The sequence below is a fragment of the Mirounga leonina genome, unplaced genomic scaffold (assembly GCF_011800145.1).
Source record: "Mirounga leonina isolate KUSES-001 unplaced genomic scaffold, KU_Mleo_1.0 Mir_178, whole genome shotgun sequence".
Classification (NCBI taxonomy): Eukaryota; Metazoa; Chordata; class Mammalia; order Carnivora; family Phocidae; genus Mirounga; species Mirounga leonina.
Genome location: NW_023270464.1, coordinates 11799825 through 11825590, shown reverse-complemented (window position 1 = coordinate 11825590; position 25766 = coordinate 11799825). Strand labels below are relative to the sequence as shown.

The following is a 25766-nucleotide window of genomic DNA, read 5'->3' as shown; positions in this document are numbered from 1 at the left end:
GTCAAAGGCCTGAGCCAGACTGGGCTTCACAGCTGGGGGCTGTGGGGGCCAGGCTGAGGTATGAGCTTCACAGAAAGTCTCTGGAAGAGTCTGGCCAGTGAGAGACATAATCAGAGTGGTGTTTTAGAAAGAGAACAGTTGGATTATGGCCAGGTAGGAGGAATTAGCCCTTTTGAAGTTAAAAAAAAAAGGTTATTGGAGAAGCATCTCACTGCCTGGGTGTAGAGAATGGTTTCAGGTGAGGCTGGAGGCAGGGAGGACAATGGGAGGCTGAGGTGATCCAGACAAGAAGTGAGCAGAGGCTGACTGCAGAGCAGTCATGCTGGTGGGGAGCGAGATGCCCAGGGGAGAGAAAACATCCCTGGGTATCGGACTGGTCTAAGTCAGAAGAGACAGGGGAGGTTGGGGTGGCAGCCAGCTCTCGAGCCTGAGTGAAAAACACAGGTGCCTCCACCAGGAAGAAGGGAAGACCAAAAGATGGAGACGTGAAGGCTTCAGTTTTGAAATGCCTGTTAGAGAGATCGAGGTCGGGGCAGCCAGGAGGCAGCTGGATACACAGCCCGGAGCTGAGCAGAGACACAGAGAAGGTCCCTGCCCCCATACCATCCTGGGAACCAAAGACGGGAAGGGCTGACACACATACGTCTTACCCCCTCGCACTAACCGCAAGTTGTTCACGTACTGGTCCCTGGTCTATACTTCTTCAATCACAACTGAAAGGGCTTTAAGTCCCCTGCTGCCCACCCCCCCGCCCCACCTTGATGGCTCCCCTGGACTCTAAGCTAACATCAATTGCCCCGTTACAAATCTAAGAAATATGTAGTTCGACAAAAAAAAAAAGAGCACAGTTAAACCAAAGTGACAGGCCATCTTCCCAAAAGCAAAATACACGTAGGGGGGGAAAAAAATGCTGAAAAGTTCTGGCAGAGGACAGCACATAAACACATTCCAAGGCATTGCATGACTTTTATGCAACATTGAGCGAGCCGGTCAATAATTTAAGGGGAGGAGAAAAATACGCAAGTTGACATAGCAACTGTCACATCACATTACTCGGGCTGCCATTTCCATACAGATGTCTTCCTTAAAGGAAAACACTTCCCCAGATGCCCCATGAACTCGGGCGCCTCTCTGCCATGGAGAAACATCTGGTTTGCAATATATTTGCAACAGGCTCCCTGTGGCTCTCGGGCCTTTGTTGCCTTAAGCAATTTTGTTTTCATGAGTCTAGATTTTAACTCAGGGAAGAGGGGCAAGATGGGGTGGCTGGATCCTGAGCTACAGCTGGACTGCAAGGTGTTGGAGCAGAAAGAAGCCCGCACCAAAGCTAGTGCATGGAGGAAAGGAATCTTAAAATCACCAGGCTGGACCGACCAAGGCAAGTGCAGTGAGTTTCTCAGGCCCCAGGGAAGCAGAGAGAAGTGCAGGCAGCCCACAGTGCACGGGTAAAACCCTCAGATGCCTCCCAGACGCACCCCTGCCCCCAAACAATGGCTCTATCTTTGGCGCTAGAAATATTTTCCTCAGACCTTCCCTGTTTCGCAAATACCATTAGTCCCTTGGTAAGAATGACATGTCTTTGTTTGCGGGATGCTGTTTTCCCCTACATTTAAATCCAACTCACAGTAAGTGCCATAAATTAACAGGGAATAAAGAAGAAAATCCCAAACAATAGCCAACATGTGTTCCCAAAACACGATGCTGTCGCTGTGCATAGTTCTTCAAACTGCATCCATCACTGCCCCAGGAAAATAGAACCCTCGGAGCCCCTCTGGCTTAAGTGAACTCTGGTCCTCCTGAACCTGGGGGTCGCCTTCACGGCTAGAAGGAACAGGTTTCTAAACTGAAGCTGCATTCCTGGCCAGAATTCTTTTCCCCCAAACTGTCAAACCCACTTACGTGGGACTCTACCTGTGTGGAAGGTGGGAGGAGGGACCCGTCCTCAGCTGACGTTGACCTTTGCATTACCCAAAAGGCAAGCACAGACTCAAAACTCCCAGATCCAGGGCACCTGGGTGGCTCAGTTGGTTAAGCATCTGCCTTTGGCTCAGGTCATGATCCCGGGGTCCTGGGATGGAGCCCTGCATCGGGCTCCCTGCTTGGCGAGGAGCCTGCTTCTCCCTCTCCCTCTGCTGGCTCCCCCTGCTTGTGTGCTCTCTCTCTGTGTCAAAGAAATAAATAAAATCTTCAAGGAAAAAAAAAACAAATGAACACCAAGACCCAACATCCACACGATCATGGGAAGCTACACCAATGAGGTGCCTACTAACCAGGTGGTCCCTGGACACTAGGTTTCGTGAGTCTGTGGGGTCCTCACACTTCAAAGCAGAAAAACTGCAATTACTTCTCCTCATGTTGAATTCAGATTTCACCAGGCCTGCAAGCCTCTCCTCCGCCCACCCCCCCGTCCCATAGTAGCTTGCTTTTTACCGGACATACAGAAACCACCATTTTATTGGGTCAGATTGACAGGCTCATCCTGCTAAACAGAGCTGTGTTTAAGCCCCAACCATCCCCCACGCCAGGAGGCCAGGCCTCTCCCTTTAAGGCCCACTCAGGACAAGGAGCTGCCCTAGCTGGGTCTCTTTCTGGGGGTCAGAAATTCACGGCACCCTTCCACCACCACCTTCGGGCCTTCCCTCCTTGACTCGTCCCCCAAAGTCTGGACAGCACGCTCAAGGGTGAGGAGCATCCCAGGTAGGGTTCCGCAATTCTGAAGGCCCCCGGGCAGCTCAGGGGTGCACCTCCCATCCCCGACTCCACACCCACCTGCCCCGAATGCAGCCCAGAGTCGGCCTGGACTCGGGCCCGGCGTGTCGCAATCCCACCCTGCCCACGACAGCCACTGGGAAGGCGGGCTCCGCAGCGGTTCCAGTTTCATCTGAATGTTTGCCTTGGCTCTTGCTGTCGCTGCAGGCCTAGAATGGGCATGCTTTTCCAGGAAAAAATCATCATTTTCTGATTCCCTGCTTGTTTTTCTCAGGGTGCACATGACATGCAATCACCAAAAACTGTAAATAAATTAGCAGCAATTTGAAGGATGAGTGTTATGCTTGGTCACAAAACGTCCTGGAAGCCAGCTAGGGGGATAGATGTTCTAACCAGAGAAGTCAACATGTGGCAAAGACAGCAAACAGTCTCTCCTCCGGCTGCCTTCTCCGGAAGGATCCTGCTTTCTGTTTGTCAGCCTGGCCACCTCCCCTGCACACGTCTGTCTGCCCTGCACAGGGAGCTAACGAGAATTTAGCCAACACCCTCCGGGAAGAGCCCCCACCCCACCCCCCCGCCAAGAGCTGACCATCCATCTAAGATCAGCCATAGGAAATGACTGGAGAGATGAACAGCCACCAGGGACCAACTACAAAGTGATGTGCCCCACACTGAAGGTGAGCCCAGGGCCCAGGGCCCCACCCAGACTCCTCCCTCCAATTTGAGGTCCTACAGACACTTCGGACATGAGCTCAGCTTACCCTCGCCCCAAATTTTTCCTTCCCAATCACCCGACATTGTTGGCATCACTGCCAGCCCAGCTGCAACCCAAGCCATTCCCAGCCCTTCCTTCCCGCACCTGCAATCCACCCCCAGTCCTGTCATTCCCACTGTTTCTCCAACCCTCCCCGCCAGGCAAGCCCTCAGCATCCCTCCCCTGGGCGCTAAGCACCTCCCAAGGATTTGTTGGCTTCTCCTTCTATACATCGTCCCTTCTGGTCATGCGTAAGGCATCTGCGAAGGGCTGAAGATCCAAACAGGACCCCCATGTCTCCAGCCCCAGAACCCACCCATCCTCCAGAGCATCACTAGTCATCTTTCTCTCCCTGCCCTCAGCATGGCCTCCCTGCAGCCAAGGGCCGGGGAGAAGGTTCTGTGAAAGGAAACTTCAAAATATTCAAAGAAGGGACTGGTGTGAGTCATGGTCAGACCCTCCAAGATGGGGAGCTGCTCGGAGTGGGTAGTGGGGGCCACCTTCCGGGTCCCCTGGTCCTCTGCAGGTACTCCTTCAGGTTCAGAGCCCCAGCCCTGTAGGGCAGAAGAGCAGTGTCTGTGATCACTGTGTGACCCCCAGTGAGCCCAAGTGCCCGGAGAGAGAACCAGAGGTCCCAGGAAATAGAGGAGAATTCCTGCCCCCTATTTTGACCAGATCGCTACTTCCCTACCAAGAACCAGGGTTGGCCCCTCCCTACACCCAGCAAGACCCAAATGACCCTTTATTCTGGAAACTCCTGTAGCACTGTGGCATTAGTTCTCCTTCATTTGACTTAATTATAAATTGCCATTTTTAATCAGCCTCTGGACATTCCTCCTCATCCTCTCTGATCATCTGACCACTGGGTTTTATATGAAAAAAAAAAAAAAACCCTGAACAGATAATTATCCGAAAAAGTGCTAGGAAAAAAAAAAAATCTGGCAAGTTTCCTAACATGGAAAACAGGTAGAGATCATCTAGGAAAATTACACATGTGGCCCAGAGCTTTGCAGAGAGACCTCCCAAACAGGAAGGGTCAGAGGTTAAAAGAACAAGTATAGAGGATGGGCGACCCCTCATAACCAAGGACAGGTCCCCAGGCCCAGCACAATCCTTTAAGATCACATGGGAAAGGCTGGAGCACTGAGTAAGTCTGAGCAGGCTGGGAAAATATTCAGGAAAATAGAGTGAGCAGCCTGGGGAGGCTGGCTCGATTCCGAGGGGAGAACCTGGAGGGAGGAACGCACCTTAGCCAGATGCTCTAATATTAGGTCACAGAGGACCATCTTCACTGGGAAGGTGGAGGGTCACCAAATTAGGAGCAAGTCTGGCAACTGGAAATAGTGGAAAGGCAAGAGGGGGTGCATTAGCTACTTCCAGAGGAGCTCAAATCTCTAGACACAGTGAATTTATGTCCCAGGGGCCAGAAAGTCCTGCGAATGTGATCCTAAAGTTGTAACCCTGAATCTCTGAGAGCATGGGAGGCCAGAAAACCCCAGAATGAACCAGTGCTATCCTAGTGTGTAAGGGGAAGATGTAGATCTTGGAACCAATGCCTGGTTCCCCGAACATCCCCTCTTAATGAGAGTCTAGAGTGAATTATAAAAGATGGTACATAACGACCCTAGGAAACAAAGATTGGATTTAAAATCAGCAGAAATTCACCAAGACCAAAGAAGACACACTGGCCTCACTCCCTCTTCTGACAAGTGTTCCAGGCTAGTGTTAGGAAAAATATTAAACGTAAGTAATCTTAATTTCACTGGCCAGATTTCCCCCCATTCTTAATTTCAGGCATGCATTTCATAAAAGCTCTTTAAATTTCCTTGTGGATGAACTAGAGATGTATGGTAAATAGTGGTTTGGGTGTATGTTCAGTGGTATAATTGCTGCATGAATTAAAAAAAAACAGCATTTTCAGGGGTGCCTGGATGGCTCAGTCGGTTAAGCAGCAGACTCTTGATCTCAGCTCACGTCTTGATCTCAGGGTGGTGAGTTCAAGCCCCATGAGCGGCTTCATGCTGGGTGTGGAGCCTACTTAAAAACAAAACAACAACAAAAAAAACAGCATTTTTTTTTAATTACTTGGATTAAAAAATTAAGAATGCACACCTTCAGGGGCACCTGGCCAGCTCAGTCAGTGGAACATGGGACTCTTGATCTCGGGATCGTGAGTTCAAGCCCCACGTTGGGGTGCAGAGATAACTTAAAAATAAAATAAATAAATAAACTTAAAATAAAAAAAGAAAGAATGCACACCTTCTGAAGGTTACATGACATTAACTTAACAACCAGAAGGAAGAGTTCATCTAACTGGATACAGGGACTTACTCTTCCAACAAGCAAAGTTTTCTTAGATGTGACACCAAAACTACAAGCCACCAAACACAGATAAACTGAGCATAATAAAAATGTTAAACTTTTGTACTTCTAAGGACACCATCAAGAAAGTAAAAGGACAACCCATAGAATAGGAGAAATTTTTTGAAAATCATGTATCTAATAAGGATCTTGTATCCAGAATATATAAAGAATTCCTACAACTCAAAAACAAGAACACAAAGAATCCAATGTAAAAACGGGCAAAGAGTCTGAATAGATAGTTCTCCAGAGAAGATATAAAAATGTCCAGTAAACACTTGAAAAGATGTTCAACATCATTAGTCATCAGGGAAATGCAAATCAAAACCACAGTGACTCTAAAAAATAAAAATAAACATAAAATAAATAAAATTTTTTAAAAACCACAATGACTCCTTGACATTGGTCTTGGCAATGACTTTTTTGGATCTCACACCAAAAGCAAAGGCAACAAAAGCAAAATAAACAAGTGGGACTACATCAAACTGAAAAGCCTCTGCACAGCAAAGAAAACCATCAACAAAATGAAAAGGCGACCCACAAAACAGGAGGAAACATTTGCAAATCACATATGTGATAAAGGGTTAGCTTTCAAAATATATAAAGAACTCCTACAACTCCACAGCAAAAACAAACAAACAATCCGATTACAAAATGGGCATAAGATCCATGTGATACTGGGATTTATAATAAGGAATATATATAGTTGATCTTCATCCCCAGTTTCTGGCAGAGCGCCTAAAACCACTGCAATTTCTTAAGGGACAAAGGTGTCTCTTGTTATGTTAACAAGGTGACTTTTGGAGCTTCTAAGGACAGAGGTTGGTTGTCAGGAGAACCAGCCATGGGATTAGTCATGGGAACTTCCAGTCCACCACCTTTACCTCTGAGAAGAGGAGGGGGCTAGAGGTCAAATCAATTGCCAGTGGCCAATGATGTAACCTATCATGCCCATATCACGAAGGAGAGGGTTCAGAGAGCTTCCAGGCTGGTGAACATGAGGAACTCCTCGCCCTTTCCCCAAACCTTGCCCTACACAATTCTTCCATCTGGCTGTTCTGAGTTAGACCCTTTGATATAAACCAGTAATGTAGTACGTCAAATGTTACTCTGAGCTCTGTGAGCCGCTCTAGCAAACAAATCAAACTAAAGAAGTGGGAAACCGATTTATAGCCACGCGGTCTGAAGCACAGCTAACAACCTAGATGTTCAACTGGCATCTGAAGTTCAAAGAGAAGGTTGTGGGAACGTCCAATCTGTAGCCAGTTGGTCAGAAGTCAAAGTAGCAATCTGGGCTTGCAACTGGTGTCTGAAGGGGGTGGGGAGAGTCTTGTAGAACTAAACCCTTACCCCTTGAGATCTGATGCAAGAAAGAGTTCATCTAACTGGATAGAAGGACTTACTCTTCCAGCAAGCAAAGTTTGCTTAGATATGACACCAAAAGCATAAACAACCAAACACAGATAAACTGATAGTAAAAATTTTAAACTTTTATGCTTCTAAGGACATATCTACCTCTACCCTGTCCCATCTACCTCTGGGTAGATAGTATCAGAATTGAGTTGAAGGGTGTAACACCCATTCAGAATTCAACCTATTGAGTCGAATAGTGTAACACCCAGCTGGTATATGGAGAACTACTTGGTGTTATGTGGGAAAACACCCCCTCCACACATTGGAAACTGAGTCTCAGAACACATGTAATACGAATAGACATTTTTCCAAGGAAGACACACACACGGCCAACAGGTACATGACAAAGTGTTCAATATCCCTAACCATCAGGGAAATGCAAACCAAAATAATGAGACATCACCTCCTATCTGTTAGAATGGCTAGTATCAAAAAGACAAGAAATAACAATGTGGAGGATATAGAGAAAAGGGAACCCTTGTGCACAATTGGTGGGAACGTACGTTGGGGCAGCCACTGAGGAAAAAAGTCTGGAGTGTCCTCACAAAATGTAAAATAAAACTACCATATGATCCAGCAACTGCACTTCTGGGTATCTATCCAAAGGAAACAAAAACACTGACTAGAAAAGACAGACGCACATCTACCCACACAAAACCTTGTATATGAATTTCCACAGCACCATTATTCCTAATAGCCAAAAGACAGAAATGACCCAAATGCCCATCAACTGGTAAATGGAGAGACAAAATGCAGTATATCCATACAATGGAATAGTATTGAGCCATAAAAATAAACCAAGTACTGAAACATCTACAACATGGACGATCCTTGAAAACATCATGCTAAGTGAAAGAAATCAGACAACCATTGCATGATTCCATTCGTACGAAAAATCCAGAATAGGCAAATTCAAAGAAACAGAATAGACTGCCCAAGGCTGAGGAGGAGAGGTGAGCAGAAGGAAGTGATACCTAAGGGGAGACACGTTGGTTTCCTTTAGAGATCGTGAAAATTACATGTGGTGATAAATGCACAATTCTGTGAATATACTAACAACCATTGAACATTGAACTGTATGCTTTAAATGGGTAATTGTATGATATGTGAATTATGTAGTAACAAATCTGTTTATATGTATAACGGGAATAAAAGTAGTTTCTACTGTAAGTTCAAAACATCAACTCCACAAATTTGGGAGGATAGGGCCATGTCTTAATAATAAGTTTGTGTTTAAAAAGCCCAGAAGCCAGATATGCACGGTAATGAGTTGTCAGCTGGAGGCGAGTCAACCTTGGGTTGGTTCTACGGAAATGCCAAGGCACACTGAGGCTGAGTTGGTGGAAGCAGAATGTCCGAGGGGAGTGAGAAAAGCTCCCAGCCACCACTCACGTCTCCCTATTCTTGAGCAAGCATTTCTCAGATGGTAATGTGCACCAGTTACCTGGGGATCTTGTTAAAGTATAGATTCTAACTCAGCAGGTCTGAGGGGGGCCCAAGCTCCTGCATTTCTAACAAGCTTCCCGGTGATGCCTTGCTGCTGGGCCACAGGCCAGACCACTGAGTAAAAAGAAAGGAAGCGGAAGCTCAGAGATGCTAAATAACCGAACCCAGGCCACCCCACTCATCCAGGATGGCATGAGCTCTGGAGGCAACGTGACAGGAGGAGCAACTGAAGAACGAGGAACGTGTGACAGACACAGCAGCTGGCCCAAGCCCGGGAGTATCTGTCCTGTGGAGGAGCCATGCCTGTAAGCTAGGACGGCCCCAAGTGGGGGCACCAGGCCAGGCAGGAGACATATGGGCATATCAGTTTGGACTCCTTAAGAATGTTCTACTAGTCAGAGCTGTCCCAGAATAGAACAGGCCATTCCAGGATGCAGAAGCCAGTGCTCCCCAGACCCCACCTTCCTCCTTCTGACAGAATCATACACCAGCCTTATTAGCCCTACCACAAAAGAGGCATCATTGGCTGTTACAAAAATAAATCTTAGACAAATCTTTCAGTTCTAGCTACAGGCTCTCAGCAGGGAGACCTATTTTCTTTTTTTCCTTTGTTTTTAAGATGAACAAGGGTTAGATAAGCATCAAAGGCATATTCGTGGAAAAGGAAAACTTTTTCCTTGATATATTTAGGATTGAACTAAAATTCAAAAGATCATCCATCCTTTTTCTCCTTCTGGAATTCAATCGCACCACCAAAAATCATCTTGGAAAATACTGCATCTAATGATCGAAACAACCCTTTGAACATGAGCTTCCGGACCCCTGCATCCCTCCTCCAGAGCTAAACAGCCCCGGGTTCCTCAAGCCTTGTTCAAATGGTTTCAAGCCCTCTCATCGCCCCGTTCTTCTGCATGGATAAGTGCCAGTTTGCTTCCTAAGGGGCCTGAGCAGCACCAAAGAGAACGGAGCTGTAATTGCACTGGGGATTATCTTCCATTAACGCAGTCCCAGGTCACGTCTGCTTTCCAGCAGCTCACTTCAATGCTGGGGCCCACTGTGCCTTCTGAGGATGTGAACTGCCATCGGAGTCTTTCTTTACCCAGGTGGTGTAGAGAAACACCCTCCCTGGCTCATCCTTGATCATTGGTTGCTTGTGGATAGACTGTATGACCTTTATCCAATGAGGCAGTTTGGGATCAGTAGAAGGAACAACTCTCTTACTGTTAGGGCTCTTCAAAAACAGACTAACCTGGCCTATCATGGTATTGCCTTCCTATCCATGAGGTATGCAAGGAGAATTCATCAGGGAGGGAATTCAGCTGCCAACTTTTGGCCCGCAGTGGACAAGAAGGCCTCCCACACTAAAATCCCATAGAGAAAAGGGAACCCTTGTGCACAAGGAGTGTCCTCACAAAATGTAAAATTTAGGGGCGCCTGGGTGGCTCAGATGGATAAAGCCTTCAGCTCAGGTCATGATCCCAGGGTCCTGGGATTGAGCCCCACATCAGGCTCCCTGCTCAGGGGGGAGAGTCTGCTTCTCCCTCTGCCTGCCGCTCCCCGCTTGTGCTCTCTCTCTCTCTGTCAAGTAAATAAAATCTTAAAAAAAAAATATCCCATGCTTCTATAACACAACACCCGAAGACGAAGGAAAATCAAGGAAAGGTGCTCCATGATGGAATAATTCTGCTAGGGTCATGACTACTCTCTGCCCGGGAGGCTCCAGAGCATCAGATGTTCTGCCACAAATCACTTCATTCCCCCAAACACTCTATGAAGTGGAATGTCCCATTTTGCAAATGACCAAACTGGCTTGGACCAAATCACTTCTCTGGGTCCCCCTGTCAGGTGGCAGAACCAGGGTGCCAAATTAGTTGTCTCTGACACCAAAGTCCAGGTTCATCCTATTCTATTCTGCAAATCGCAGGAAATGAGAAAGGCAAAAGGCCATCAACTGATGGGAATCTGGAATGCTAGGGTAAGCAGTTTTGATTTAATGCAGGAAATAGAAAAAAGACCACAGCTTTTTTTGATAAGGAGTCTTTTTTTATCTCTGTAAACACTTAACATCCGTTAATAATTTAAAAATAGGAGGAATAACAAAACAAGGAGGGAGAAATGAAAGAGAAGGCCCTTGAGAGGTACAGAGGTAACTAAAAAATGGGGGGTTCCTCAGCAACCTTGGTGACAAACCAGCCTCTGACCAAAGAAACAGTCCAGACTGAACCCCTCAGGGATGAAGACACGTGCTTCCCACACCACCTTTCTGGAAAGTGCATCCCCAACTTCTTCAAGGGGGAAGCTGGAGGGCCTCATTACTTACATCCTAACAGCAGCCTGTCATGTGCATTAACTGCTTGCCCCCCTGGGAATTCAGAACTCCAGGATGGTTTTCCTTTGCTCACGGGGTTATCTCGAAAGGCTATGATGGACTCAACCAGCTTCTCAATAATTAACTCATACACAGACGGGGCTTACCACACAGCACCAGATCCTTTTAGATTCCATCTAACCACACACACACACAAACACACACCTGGCCTTCCCAGATACAACCGTTCCAGCAGAATTACAAAGGAACCAGGGACAGTAGGATCAACGGTCACCACTGAGCACGCGGGTGAAGAGGGTCTAGGGATACCATCAGCTGCTTCTGAGTCCATATGTTTCAAGCCACGGGAGGTGCATTTATGCAATCGTGTCGGCTTCTCAATACTGGATTAAAGAGCATGAGGTATGGATTACACCTGCACGGTTTTTGGAACTCGTTCAAAATTTCAGCGAGCACCACAGAGCCCCAGCCGGTAGGAAAACATGCGAAAACTTGATTTAAATCGCTATGATACATAAGGAAAGGTCCGGAGCGAGATTGCTTGGAGCTTATGAATATTTATTACAATGCATTCTTGAAAACAACCAAAAAATTAAGTACAGTATAAATAGGAAACAGATTTAGGACTCAGTCATATGTTTACATTATGCAAATGATAGTTAAAGACCTACAACCAGGATGTTGTTAAATGCCAAAAAAAGGCAGGGGGTGAAGCGCTGCTGATATTTGGACATTTTCTTAGAATCGGCAAATGATATTTTGAGTTCTTTGACAATCTGTTCACTGAGGAGTTGCCTGTGGGCACATCTTGTCACTTTCGCTAACCTGGTGGGGGAGTCCCAAATTCAAGGCAAAGACGCAGGCCTGGGGTTTTCACGGCCCCCCCTTTGTTCATGGCAGGCAAGGCTTTGTGGGACAGAAACGGCAGTGGTCCCGAACCTTGACCCTAACGCTCTCACACACAGCTCAGCCAACCCTCAGCCTTGGAGCAATGAAGAGGCTTTGCCAACATGCCAAAAACTCCCAGACAGCTAGCTAAGCGCACTCGTGTCTCCAGATTAACAAGAAAAGAAGCATAAACAACAGTCTTTGTGCTGAATAACTTTCTCCAATCAAGGATGTCACCTTGGGTTTTGTGACACCAATCAGGCAGAGCATCCTCTGAGTACAAACCCCTGGATAGACACGCAGGGTGAAAGGCGAAGGTCTGTCTCCAGTGGGGCTGGAGAGCCGAAGGAAGCCCCCTTTGCAAATTATAGTGAAAGACTTCTAACCCCAAACTTTCACCAGATCCCACATCGTTTAAGGAGGGCTGACTGATGAAGGGTTGGTTTGGTTTTTTAACTTCTTAGGAGGAAAGCAATAAATAACACGGTCATGGAAGGAAATCCGTAAAACACAGAAAAATAGAATCAAGAAGAAAATTTCTAAAATAGAACTGAATTTCAATTGGGACCCCCTCAAAGTCAGAGACTTCAAAGGTGCTTTGCTTACAGCTCACGGGTGCTCTGGGCCCCAGGTGGAGGGATGGGCTGCAAGCCTTCTCCCCTCCCCCATCGTGCTGCCCACGGCCAACAGCCCCAGATCCCTGCCTCGTACGCAACTCAGCACTCACTCCAAGGAGCTGAAATCAGTCACAAATGGTCTCTTCATAATGCGGAGGAAGAATAAATGAGTTACAGATTACATAAACTTCCCCACCAGAAACAAAACCCCACCCAATCATCACCTTGCAAAATCCCCTCCCATCCACCAGCTGCGTGGCCCCGGGCAAACTGACCATCAGAGGCCTCATGCTGCAGAGGGCGATGAGACTCTCCAACAAACGAGCTCCACCCTGTGCACGCACCCCCTACAGATTATTAACAAGAACCGCAAGTGCTACCCTCAAAAGCAGCTCAGGATACAGCCATCGTGGGTGAGAGGGAGTCCAGTGTCTTAATACAAAAACCCACATGTGTGTGAATAAACACAAATAATGTGCTAGCTATCAGATGTCTAAACGCTGAAAATACATCCCTCCTGCTTTGATATTCATCTAGGTCCAGCCTCGGAGTCCAGCCATCAGTTCCGACATAGTTCTTTCCATTAGTTGTAAACAATAAAATCACAGTCCCTGTGTTTTAAATCCATTAGTAACTACCAACCTGTCTTCGTGTCCTGGGGATTAACCAAGACTAATATTTTATGTTGAGGTTCGTCACGGTGCACAGTGCAAAAGCAAACAGACGAAGCTTCAAGTTTAACCTGAAAAAAATAACAAAATCGGCATTTTGTTCTGTCATCAAAGTAAGGGCACAGGAAATTACTTACCAATTAATTAGCGCAGTATTCACTGGAAGAACACTGTTGCACGGAGGTTAATTTGACAGGATGGAAGCAATGTAAAAATGGAGACCTTGCCCACTCTGAGTTAAACACAAGTGGGATGGAACAAAGGCCCTTCCTCTGTCTCCCTCCCGGCCAACCGTCCCCGTCCCTCATTTACCTGCCCATCCATCCAAGTACCGATTAAACACCCACTCAGCGGATACCCTTCCAGCCTTTGCCGTCCATATGCTTCGGGCCCCCTCAGCCTTCCACACCCTGATCCCTCCCCTTGGGGCTTCAGCCTACAAAAGCTGATGGCCACACCCCCACCTCAGGCCTCCACCTGCCAGGCCACTCCATGGAAACAGCCTGAACAAGCCTGTGTCCACCCCCACCCCCACGCCATTCAGGCTGCCTGCTGGCCTGCCTCAGGTCTCTGCAAGGGGTCTCAATAAACCCATCACCCCCTGTGGGTCCTGCAGGCTCTGCTCTGGCTCTGGGGCAGCCCAAGGGTAGAGAACCTCTGCTGTGAAAGAGAGAGAGAGAACAGTGCTGGTGCCCATCTGCTTATGAACAAGAGGAACACCAAGCCGTGTGTGGGGGCCTCTAACGCTGGGACCCTCCCAGAGCCTTCTGGAAAGCGCCAGTATCCCAACCCTCTCTGTGGCCATCGGACGCATTGCTCCCAGCTCCCAAAGCAAAAGGTCAACATTAGCATTAGCGAAGTCTGTGTTGAAAACCAAGGAGAGCATAAGAAAATGAAAAGAGAAGGTGTCAGCTGAGCTAGGCAGGCAGGTCACCTGTAAAAGTTTAGCAGGCCTCCATGCTTTGAGAGAACTGTTTCCTAACAAATTCTGAGAGCCGCAAACATTTGGGTAGCCCCCTGTCTTCAAGTCACCTGCAGGGAGAGTCTCCGAGCTGGCCCTCCCCTCCCGCGGTGGTTATGTGAAGCACAGTTCACCCACCAGAGGGCTGTTAGAGGCCATTAAAATCATGTACAGATGCGCCAGGCTGGCTCAGTTGGGGGGGGAGCATGGAACCCTTGATATCGGGGTTGTGAGTTCAAGCCCCACGTCGGGTGCAGAGATTCCTTAAAAATAAAATCTTTAAGCGGAGCAAGATGGCTGAGGAGTAGGAAACCTGGATTTGGTCTCCTCTCAGGAATTCAGCTGGATAGGGATCAAACCATTCTGAACACCTACGAACTCAACAGGAGATCGAAGAAAAGAAGAGCAGCAACTCTCTGAACAGAAAAGCGACCACTTTCTGGAAGGTAGGACGTGCGGAGAAGTGAATCCGAGGCAATATTCGGGAGGATAGACGGCGGGAGAGGGGCCTCCGTCGGCCGCTTCTGGCAAGTGATAGAACCACGGAGCACAAAATCGGAACTTTTAGAAGTCCGCTCCGCTGAGGGACATTGCTCTAGTGGTTAAGTGGGGGGTGGAACCCTCTGGGACAGTGGGTCTCAGGACCCTCGGGGTCACAGAAAGACCGGGGGTGCCTGAGTGTGGCAGAGCTCCCAGGTATCGGAGCAGGGAAGCCGGCTGCAGAGGCGGAGCCCAGGCGCGGGCTCTCAGCTCGGGGTTGCCATAAACCACGATCCGTGGCACAGTCGGGCCACTGCTCCTCCAGCAGGGACCCAACAAGCGGCAGATCCAGGGAGACTCCCCTTCCTCCCCCGGGAGGAGCCGCGCAGGAGTGCACCGCAGGGATCTGCTGGGTTTGGAGACTCCGCCCGGGGTCGGGTGCCAGAGGTGGAGGCGCGTGGTCGCAGGCCGGGCGAGCGCAGAGTGCGGCCGGAGACCGGGGAGACAGGAGTGACTGACGGATTTTCTCTGGGGGCTCACTGAGGAGCGAGGCCCCGAGTTCTCGGCTCCTCCGGGGCGGAGATTGGGAGGCCGCCATTTTCACTCTCCGCCTCCAAAGCTGCACGGAAAGCTCGCAGGGAACAAAAGCCCCGGAGAGCAAACCCGAGCAGATTCCTTAGCCTGGACTGGGCAAGGGCGGGGCAATTCCGCCTCCGGCAAAGACATTTGGGAACCATGGCAACAGGCCCCTCCCCAGAAGATCAGCGAGAACAGCCAGCCAAGACCAAGTTTACCGATCAATGAGAAGGGCAGAACTCCAGCGCTAGGGGACTACTGCACATAGAATTCATGGCTTTTTTACCATGGTTCTTTACTCTTCCAAAGTTAATTTTTTTTTTTTGAATTTTTCTTTTTCCCTTTTTCAACGAACATCTTATCAATCCCTTTTTTAAAAAACATTTTTATTTTTCATTTTTAGAGTCATATTCTATCACTTCATAGTAGTTACCCGTATTTTTGGCATATATATATAAGTTGTTCTCTCTTTAAAATTTTGAGATAGTTTCTTCTAACAGATCAAAATATACCCTAAATCTCTAGTAAATGGTTTTTTTCTACTCCCCTGCCTGATCACATTCTCTCCCTTTTTTTTTTCTTTTTTCTTTTTTTAAATCCTCTTCTTTCTTTTTTCAAACAACTTCTTATCAATTCCTTTTATAAATTTTTTTATAATTTCCATCTTTACAGTCATATTCCATCCCTTCATCATATCAACCCTTATTTTTGTACATATATAAGTTTTTCTTTCTTTAAAATTTTGGGAGGCACTTTCTTCTAAAAGACCAAAATACACCCCAAATCTAGTGTGTGGCACTGATCTATATACGAGCCTGATCATATTTGATCACATTCTGTTTTTTTTGTTTTGTTCTCTTTTTGTTTGTTTTTATCTTTATCTTTTTCTTTTTCTTTTTTTTTCCTTTTTCCTTTTTTCTCTCTTTCCCTATCTTTTCCCACTGCTTCACATCTTTTCTGATTTGTTTAGAGTATATTTTCTGGGGACGTTGTTACTCTGCTAGCATTTTGTTCTCTCATTAATCTATTCTCCTCTGCACAAAATGACAAGACGGAAAAAATCACCTCAACAAAAAGAACAAGAGGTAGTACCGACTGCCAGGGACCTACTCAATACGGACATTAGTATGATGTCAGATCTAGAGTTCAGAATCATCACTTTAAAGATACTAGCTGGACTTGAGAAAAGCATGGAAGTTATTAGAGAAACCCTTTCTGGAGAAGTAAAAGAACTAAAATCTAACCAAGTTGAAATCAAAAAGGCTATTAATGAGGTGCAATCAAATATGGGGGTGCTAACTGCTAGGATAAATGAGACAGAAGACATAATCAGTGATATAGAAGACCAAATGATGGAAAATAAAGAAGCTGAGAAAAAGAGAGATAAACAACTATTGGATCACGAGGGCAGAATTCGAGAGATAAGCGATACCATAGACGAAACAACATTAGAATAATTGGGATCCCCTCCTACACTGTTGGTGGGAATGCAAGCTGGTGCAGCCACTCTGGAAAACAGTATGGAGGTTCCTCAAAAAGTTGAAAATAGAGCTACCCTGTGATCCAGCAATTGCACTACTGGGTATTTACCCCAAAGATACAAAAGTAGGGATCCGAAAGGGTACGTGCACCCCGATGTTTATAGCAGCAATGTCCACAATAGCCAAACTGTGGAAAGAGCCAAGATGTCCATCGACAGATGAATGGATAAAGAAGATGTGGTATATATATACAATGGAATATTATGCAGCCACCAAAAGGAATGAGATCTTGCCATTTGCAACGATGTGGATGGAACTGGAGGGTATTATGTTGAGCGAAATAAGTCAAACAGAGAAAGACATGTATCATATGACCTCACTGATATGAGGAATTCTTAACTGCAGGAAACAAACTGAGGGTTGCTGGAGTGGGGGGTGGGGTGGGAGGGATGGGATGACTGGGTGATAGACACTGGGGAGGGTATGTGCTCTGGTAAGCGCTGTGAATTGTGCAAGACTGTTGAATCTCAGATCTGTACCTCTGAAACAAATAATGCAATATATGTTAAGAGAAAAAAAAAAGAAGAAGAAGAAGAAGGTAGCAGGAGGGAAGAATGAAGGGGGGGAAATCGGAGGGGGAGATGAACCATGAGAGACAATGGACTCTGAAAAACAAACTAAGGGTTCTAGAGGGGAGGGCGGTGGGAGGATGGGTTAGCCTGGTGATGGGTATTGAGAAGGGCACATTCTGCATGGAGCACTGGGTGTTATGCACAAACAATGAATCATGGAACACTACATCTAAAACTAATGATGTAATGTATGGGGATTAACATAAGAATAAAAAAATTTAAAAAAACAAAAGAAAATTTAAAAAAAAGAAAGTTTGAGGTCAAGATGGAGGTGGTCAATGTCCTTTCTCACAGACATGTGAGAGAGCAACATAACCAAATGTTACATTTAGAGAATCTAGGTAGTGGGTATGTGGGGATTCACTGTACAATTTACAGCTTTTCCAATGTTTCAGTTTTTTTCTTAAATGTTAAGTTAAAAATAGTCCCTCTTCCCTGAAGATCTATTACAATCTGTTCATCCCTGTGCTATGTGTTTTAGACATATTACCTCTAATACTAAAAAGACTAAATTTATTAATAAAGCTATTTATTATATTTTCAAAAAAAAAAAAGAAGAAGAATTGGGATCCCAGAAGAAGTAGAAAGAGAGAGAGGGGCAGAAGGTATAATGGAGCAAATTATAGCAGAGAACTTCCCTAATTCGGGGAAGGAAACAGGCATCAAAATCCAGGAAGCACAGAGAACCCCTCTCAAAATCAATAAAAATAGGTCAACACCCCAACATCTAATAGTAAAACTTACGAGTCTCAGAGACAAAGAGAAAATCCTGAAAGAAGCTCGGGACAAGAGATATGTAACCTACAAGGGTAGAAACATTAGATTGGCAACAGACCTATCCACAGAGACCTGGCAGACCAGAAAGGACTGGCAGGATATATTCAGAGCACTAAATGAGAAAAATATGCAGCCAAGAATACTCTATCCAGCTAGGCTGTCATTGAAAATTGAAGGAGAGATAAAAAGCTTCCAGGACAAACAAAAACTAAAGGAATTTGCAAACACAAAACCAGCCCTACAGGAAATCTTGAAAGGGGTCCTCTAAGCAAAGAGAGAGCCTAAAAGCAACATAGACCAGAAAGGAACACAGGCGATATACAGTAACAGTCACCTTACAGGCAATACAATGGCACTAAATTCCTATCTTTCAATAGTTACCCTGAATGTAAATGGGCTAAATGCCCCAATCAAAAGACACAGGCTATCAGATTGGATTAAAAAACAAGACCCATCGATATGCTGTCTGCAAGAGACTCATTTTAGAACCAAAGACACCCCCAGATTGAAAGTGAGGGGGTGGAGGGGCGCCTGGGTGGCTCAGATGGTTAAGCGTCTGCCTTCGGCTCGGGTCATGATCTCAGGGTCCTGGGATCGAGTCCCGCATAGGGCTCCCTGCTCCTTGGGAGCCTGCTTCTCCCTCTGCCTCTCTCTCTCTCTCTCTCTGTCTGTCTGTCATGAATAAATAAAATCTTAAAAAAAAAAAAAAAAGTGAGGGGGTGGAAAACCATTTACCATGCTAATGGACACCAAAAGAAAGCTGGGGTGGCAATCCTTATATCAGACTAATTAGATTTTAAACCAAAGACTGTAATAAGAGATGAGGAAGGACACTATATCCTACTTAAAGGGTCTATCCAACAAGAAGATCTAACAATTGTAAATATCTATGCCCCTAACATGGGAGCAGCCAATTATATAAGGCAATTAATAACAAAAGCAAAGAAACACATCAACAACAATACAATAATAGTGGGGGACTTTAACATCCCCCTCACTGAAATGGACAGATCATCTAAGCAAAAGATCAACAAGGAAATAAAGACTTTAAATGACACACTGGACCAAATGGACTTCACAGACCTATTCAGAACATTCCATCCCAAAGCAATGGAATACACATTCTTCTCTAGTGCCCATGGAACATTCTCCAGAATAGATCACATCCTAGGTCATAAATCAGGTCTCACCCGGTACCAGAAGATTGGGATCATTCCCTGCCTATTTTCAGACCACAATGCTTTGAAACTAGAACTCAATCACAAGAGGAAAGTCGGAAAGAACTCAAATACATGGAGGCTAAAGAACATCCTACTGAAGAATGAATGTGTCAACCAGGAAATTAAAGAAGAATTAAAAAAATACATGGAAACCAATGAAAATGAAAACACAACTATTCAAAATCTTTGGGATGCAGCAAAGGCAGTCCTAAGAGGAAAGTATATAGCGATACAAGCCTTTCTCAAGAAACAAGAAAGGTCTCAAGTACACAACCTAACCCTACACCTAAAGGAGCTGGAGAAAGAACAGCAAATAAAGCCTAAACCCAGCAGGAGAAGAGAAATCATAAGATCAGGGCAGAAATCAATGAAATAGAAACCAAAAGAACATTAGAACAGATCAAAGAAACCAGAGGCTGGTTCTTTGAAAGAATTAACAAGATTGATAAACCCCTGGCCAGACTTATCAAAAAGAAAAGAGAAATGATCCAAATCAACAAAATCATGAATGAAAGAGGAGCGATCACAACCAACACCAACGAAATACAAACAATTATAAGAACATATTATGAGCAACTCTATGCCAGCAAATTAGATAACTTGGAAGAAATGGATGCATTCCTAGAGATGTATCAACTACCAAAACTGAACCAGGAAGAAATAGAAAACCTGAACAGACCTATAACCACTAAGGAAATTGAAGTAGTCATCAAAAATCTCCCAAAACACAAAAGCCCAGGGCCAGATGGCTTCCCAGGGGAATTCTACCAAACATTTCAAGAAAAATTAATACCTATTCTTCTGAAACAGTTCCAAAAAATAGAAATGGAAGGAAAACTTCCAAACTCATTTTATGAGGCTACCATTACCTTGATCCCAAAACCAGACAAAGACCCCATCAAAAAGGAGAATTATAGACCAATATCCCTGATGAATATGGATGCAAAAATTCTCACCAAAATACTAGCTATTAGGATCCAACAGTACACTAAAAGGATTATTCACCACGACCAAGTGGGATTTATCCCTGGGCTGCAAGGTTGGTTCAACATCCTCAAATCAATCAATGTGATACAATACATTAACAAAAGAAAGAACAAGAATCATATGATCCTCTCAATAGATGCAGAAAAAGCATTTGACAAAGTACAGCATCCTTTCTGGATCCAAACTCTTCAGAGTATAGGCATAGAGGGTACATACCTCAATATCATAAAAGCCATCTATGAAAAACCTACAGCGAATATCATTCTCAATGGGGAAAAACTGAGAGCTTTCCCCCTAAGGTCAGGAACGCGGCAGGGATGTCCACTATCACCACTGCTATTCAACATAGTATTGGAAGTCCTAGCCACAGCAATCAGACAACAAAAAGAAATAAAAGGCATCCAAATTGGCAAAGAAGAAGTCAAACTCTCACTCTTTGCAGATGATATGATACTTTATGTGGAAAACCCAAAAGACTCCACCCCAAAACTGCTAGAACTCATATAGGAATTTAGTCAAGTGGCAGGATATAAAATCAATGCACAGAAATCAGTGGCATTCCTATACACCAACAACAAGACAGAAGAAAGAGAAATTAAGGAGTCGATCCCATTTACAATTGCACCCAAAACCATAAGATACCTAGGAATAAATCTAACCAAAGAGGCAAAGGATCTGTACTCAGAAAACTATAAAATACTCAGGAAAGAAATTGAGGAAGACACAAAGAAATGGAAAAACGTTCCATGCTCATGGATTGGAAGAACAAATATTGTGAAGATGTCAATGCTACCTAGAGCAATCTACACATCAATGCAATCCCCATCAAAATACCATCCACTTTTTTCAAAGAAATGGAACAAATAATCCTAAAATTTGTATGGAACCAGAAAAGACCCCACATAGCCAGAGGAATGTTGAAAAAGAAAAGCAAAGCTGGTGGCATCACAATTCCGGACTTCCAGCTCCATTACAAAGCTGTCATCATCAAGACAGTATGATACTGGCAAAAAAACAGGCACATAGATCAATGGAACAGAATAGAGAGCCCAGAAATGGACCCTCAAGTCTATGGTCAACTCATCTTTGACAAAGCAGGAAAGAATGTCCAATGGAAAAAAGACAGTCTCTTCAACAAATGGTGTTGGGAAAATTGGATAGCCACATGCAGAAGAATGAAACTGGACCATTTCCTTACACCACACACAAAAATAGACTCCAAATGGTTGAAAGACCGCAATGTGAGACAGGAGTCCATCAAAATCCTAAAGGAGAACACAGGCAGCAACCTCTTCGACCTCAGCCGCAGCAACTTCTTCCTAGAAACATCGCCAAAGGCAAGGGAAGCAAGGACAAAAATGAACTATTGGGACTTCATCAAGATAAAAAGCGTTTGCAAAGCAAAGGAAACAGTCAACAAAACCAAAAGACAACCGACAGAATGGGAGAACATATTTGCAAATGACATATCGGATAAAGGGCTAGTGTCCAAAATCTATAAAGAACTCATCAAACTCAACACCCAAAGAACAAAGAATCCAATCAAGAAATGGGCAGAAGACATGAACAGACATTTTTCCAAAGAAGACATCCCAATGGCCAACAGACACATGAAAAAGTGCTCAATATCGCTCGGCATCAGGGAAATCCACATCAAAACCTCAATGAGATACCACCTCACACCAGTCAGAATGGCTAAAATTAACAAGTCAGGAAATGACAGATGTTGGCGGGGATGCGGAGAAAGGGGAACCCTCCTACACTGTTGGTGGGAATGCAAGCTGGTGCAGCCACTCTGGAAAACAGTATGGAGGTTCCTCAAAAAGTTGAAAATAGAGCTACCATGTGATCCAGCAATTGCACTACTGGGTATTTACCCCAAAGATACAAAAGTAAGGTTCCGAAAGGGTACGTGCACCCCGATGTTTATAGCAGCAATGTCCACAATAGCCAAACTGTGGAAAGAGCCAAGATGTCCGTTGACAGATGAATGGATAAAGACTAAGTGGTATATATATATATACAATGGAATATTATGCAGCCACCAAAAGGAATGAGATCTTGCCATTTGCAACGATGTGGATGGAACTGGAGGGTATTATGTTGAGCGAAATAAGTCAAACAGAGAAAGACATGTGTCATATGACCTCACTGATATGAGGAATTCTTAACTGCAGGAAACAAACTGAGGGTTGCTGGAGTGGGGGGTGGGGTGGGAGGGATGGGATGACTGGGTGATAGACACTGCGGAGGGTATGTGCTCTGGTAAGCGCTGTGAATTGTGCAAGACTGTTGAATCTCAGATCTGTACCTCTGAAACAAATAATGCAATATATGTTAAGAAAAAAAAAAAAAGAAGAAGAAGGTAGCAGGAGGGAAGAATGAAGGGGGGGAAATCGGAGGGGTAGACAAACCATGAGAGATGATGGACTCTGAAAAACAAACTGAGGGTTCTAGAGGGAGGGGGCTGGGAGGATGGGTTAGCCTGGTGATGGGTATTGAGGAGGGCACGTTCTGCATGGAGCACTGGGTGTTATGCACAAACAATGAATCATGGAACACTACATCTAAAACTAATGATGTAATGTATGGGGATTAACATAAGAATAAAAAATTTTAAAAATAAATAAATAAATAAATAAAATCTTTTAAAAAAAATGTACAAAGCATTGTATCGACATGGAAAGATGTTTATTACCGACCGGACTGTATTGTGAGAGAGACCTGAATGTTTAAAAAGTATATGCAGAAATAAAAATCATGGAAACACGTCAAAATATTCACAGCAGTTAACTGTGATTTTTTTTCATTTTCTCTGTCCCTGGTGATAGTTCCTAAATATTATACAACGAGCATACCCTGGTTTATTGCCAGAAAAATCTATAAGTATTATTGTATTTTAAATGTGATAGGGCAGTTTCAAGACCGGAAACAGTTACGGGCGCCTGGGTGGCTCAGATGGTTAAGCGTCTGCCTTCGGCTCAGGTCATGATCCCAGGGTCCTGGGATCGAGTCCCGCATCGGGCTCCCTGCTTGGCAGGGAGCCTGCTTCTCCCTCTGCCTCTCTCTCTCTGTCTCTTATGAATAAATAAATAAAATCTTTTAAAAAAAAAAAAAAAGACTGGAAACAGTTAATTAGGACTTTTCCGAGAACCAGAGCAATGTGGTGTGATATATCCTCAAACCACCTTCTCATCTTTCTTTTCGTTTGGAAAAATTTCTCAGGATTCCAAAAGAAAAGTTAAATTTGCAAAAGCAATGAGGAACTCTGATACTACCCCAAATGAGACTATTTCAACTGCTAAGTGATAGGGCGTGTCTACAATTTCTTAAGGAAATGCCAAAATGGTAGGAAAACAATTGAAAATATTCTCATGAAAATTTATAAAGTCCTTTCAGCATTCCTATCACATAAAAACAACTTTTTTTAAGGGCTGTCCTATTTTATTATGTTTTTGCTAATAACACTAAAATTATTCATTCACTGCACATACTTACATAGTAGGTTTTTTTTTTAAGTAATGTAATCTCAGAAATAAGGGTGAAATGAAAACAGAGGACTGAAAGGGCATCGTAGAGTCCTTCGGAGCTCTCGGATTTCACCCGCTTCTCAGGTTACACCTAGCCTTCCCCACACTCCATCCCACCCTGCAGCCCACAGCCCCTGGCTCCCCCAAAGAATTAGCAACCCTAACCCTAAGGGAGAGCTTGCTTCCTTTTTCGGCATAACTGCCACTAGGGGGCGCTGAAGGCGTGTGAGTGCTGGGACCTCAGTCTGCAGCTCCACAATGTAGAATCACCCAGGGGATTCTTCTAGGAGTTGATTATGAAGTAGCATCTCCAAAGTCTCAAGGAAGCCACAACTGTATAAGCTGCACAAGCCACTGTTCTAATGAACTCTGGAACAACTTCAGTACAGTGAAATAAAACTCTACTATGCTGGACAGACAGCAATGATATCATCTGGTACGAGTAAAATCTTCTACATACAAAACAAGAAAATCTTGTCTCTTTGAACAGATCAGACTTAAATCTGAAAGAAAGGTGACTGACTGAGGTACAACCCAAGATTCACATATTCTTTTCACTTACTGCATGAGAAAAACCGTTCTTCAAAATAACGCATTTTTAAAAATTTCACCCACAGTACCACCGTCCTAACAAACGGTTTTCATTTCTCTCTGTTCTCTCCCAGTCCTTAGCCAAAAGGTTATCAGTTCTAAAAATCACATTGATGTAACCAAATTCCAATTGACAAAACTTCATTCCAAACCACAAAATTTTAAAACTGAGCCAAACTTTAGAGACCAAAGAGCAACCAAGCCCCTCATTTTACACATGGGGAAACTGAGGCCCAACCAAGCATTACGTAAACACAGGGTCTCATTTAGTCCTTGTAATAACAATACAAGGTAAGTTCTGGGGGTTTTTTTGGTTTTTTGGTTTTTCTCCAAATAGGCTCCACACCCAACGTGGGGCTTGAACCCACAACCCTGAGATCAAGAGTCCCATGCTCTCCTGACAAAGCTACCCAGGCACCCCAGTAAGCTCTGTTATTGTCCCAATTTTAGATATGAGAACACCAACACCAGAAAAAGTTAAGACACTTGCTCAAGGTCACACAGCTAGTAAGCGATAGATGTGGGATTCATAGCAGGCTGTCTCACTCACCACCTTGCATAACCGGACTTACCCTCAGGACTCCAGAATGCCATTCTAGAATTCCTTCTGCTTCTCAAAGTGCAATTATTCTAGTATTCACTCCAGAAGTAGTTGTTGTTGTTTTTAAATCTATAATACTCTTTCTAGTACTAACGTTCTACTTTCTAGTAAGTTAGATTTTACAGAGCTCTCTACCAACAAGGAAGACCACACATACCTGCTCCCCCGTAGGAAGAGAGAAAAGCTCTACTGAGGGCTGCATCCCTTCCCTAAGCGTGGCATAGTAAGCCAGGGCTGCTTCCCGATGCCTTTCAGGGTCATCTTCCAAAATATCCACTGGGTAAACGCCTGCTAGGGGAAAAAAGACAGCAAGAAATGACATTAGCTTTATTCTTTTGTTAAAGGGGAAGTCCCTCATTTCCGAAGTGGTTTTTTTTTTTTTTTTAAGCATACAAGTAACACTTGCCGTAAAAATCATGTTCCCCTATTTTTTTCAAGGTTTTTTTTTTTTTTTTTAATATTTTATTTATTTGAGAGAGAGAGAGGGAGAGCACGAGCACAGGGAGGGGTAGAAGGACAGGGAGAAGCAGACTCCCCTGTTGAGCAGGGAGCCCGATGCAGGGCTCCATCCCAGGACCCCGGGATCATGACCTGAGCCAAAGGCAGATGCTTAACCCACTGAGCCACCCGGGAGCCCCGTTTCCCTTTTTTTTTTAATGAAAAAATAGTTCTGCATCAGGTGCCAAAAGAAAATAGAAGACATTCCCAATGGCAGGATTGGCAGCGACCCCGGGGAGATAGG

At 44.8% G+C, this 25766-nt stretch overlaps 1 protein-coding gene across 1 annotated transcript in view; it reads right to left on the bottom strand.

The window, feature by feature from the left end:
* The window catches only part of FAM169B (family with sequence similarity 169 member B), a 61433-nt gene extending 36132 nt beyond the window's left edge, over positions 1 to 25301 (bottom strand). Inside the window, exons 1-2 of the mRNA XM_035024046.1 lie at positions 25182 to 25301; positions 13160 to 13259 (exon numbers count right to left, since the gene is read on the bottom strand). Coding sequence (XP_034879937.1) covers positions 13160 to 13259; positions 25182 to 25226 — 145 coding nt within the window. The 5' untranslated portion in view covers positions 25227 to 25301. The remainder of the gene's footprint in view (positions 1 to 13159; positions 13260 to 25181) is intronic.
* Positions 25302 to 25766: the final 465 nt, after the last annotated feature.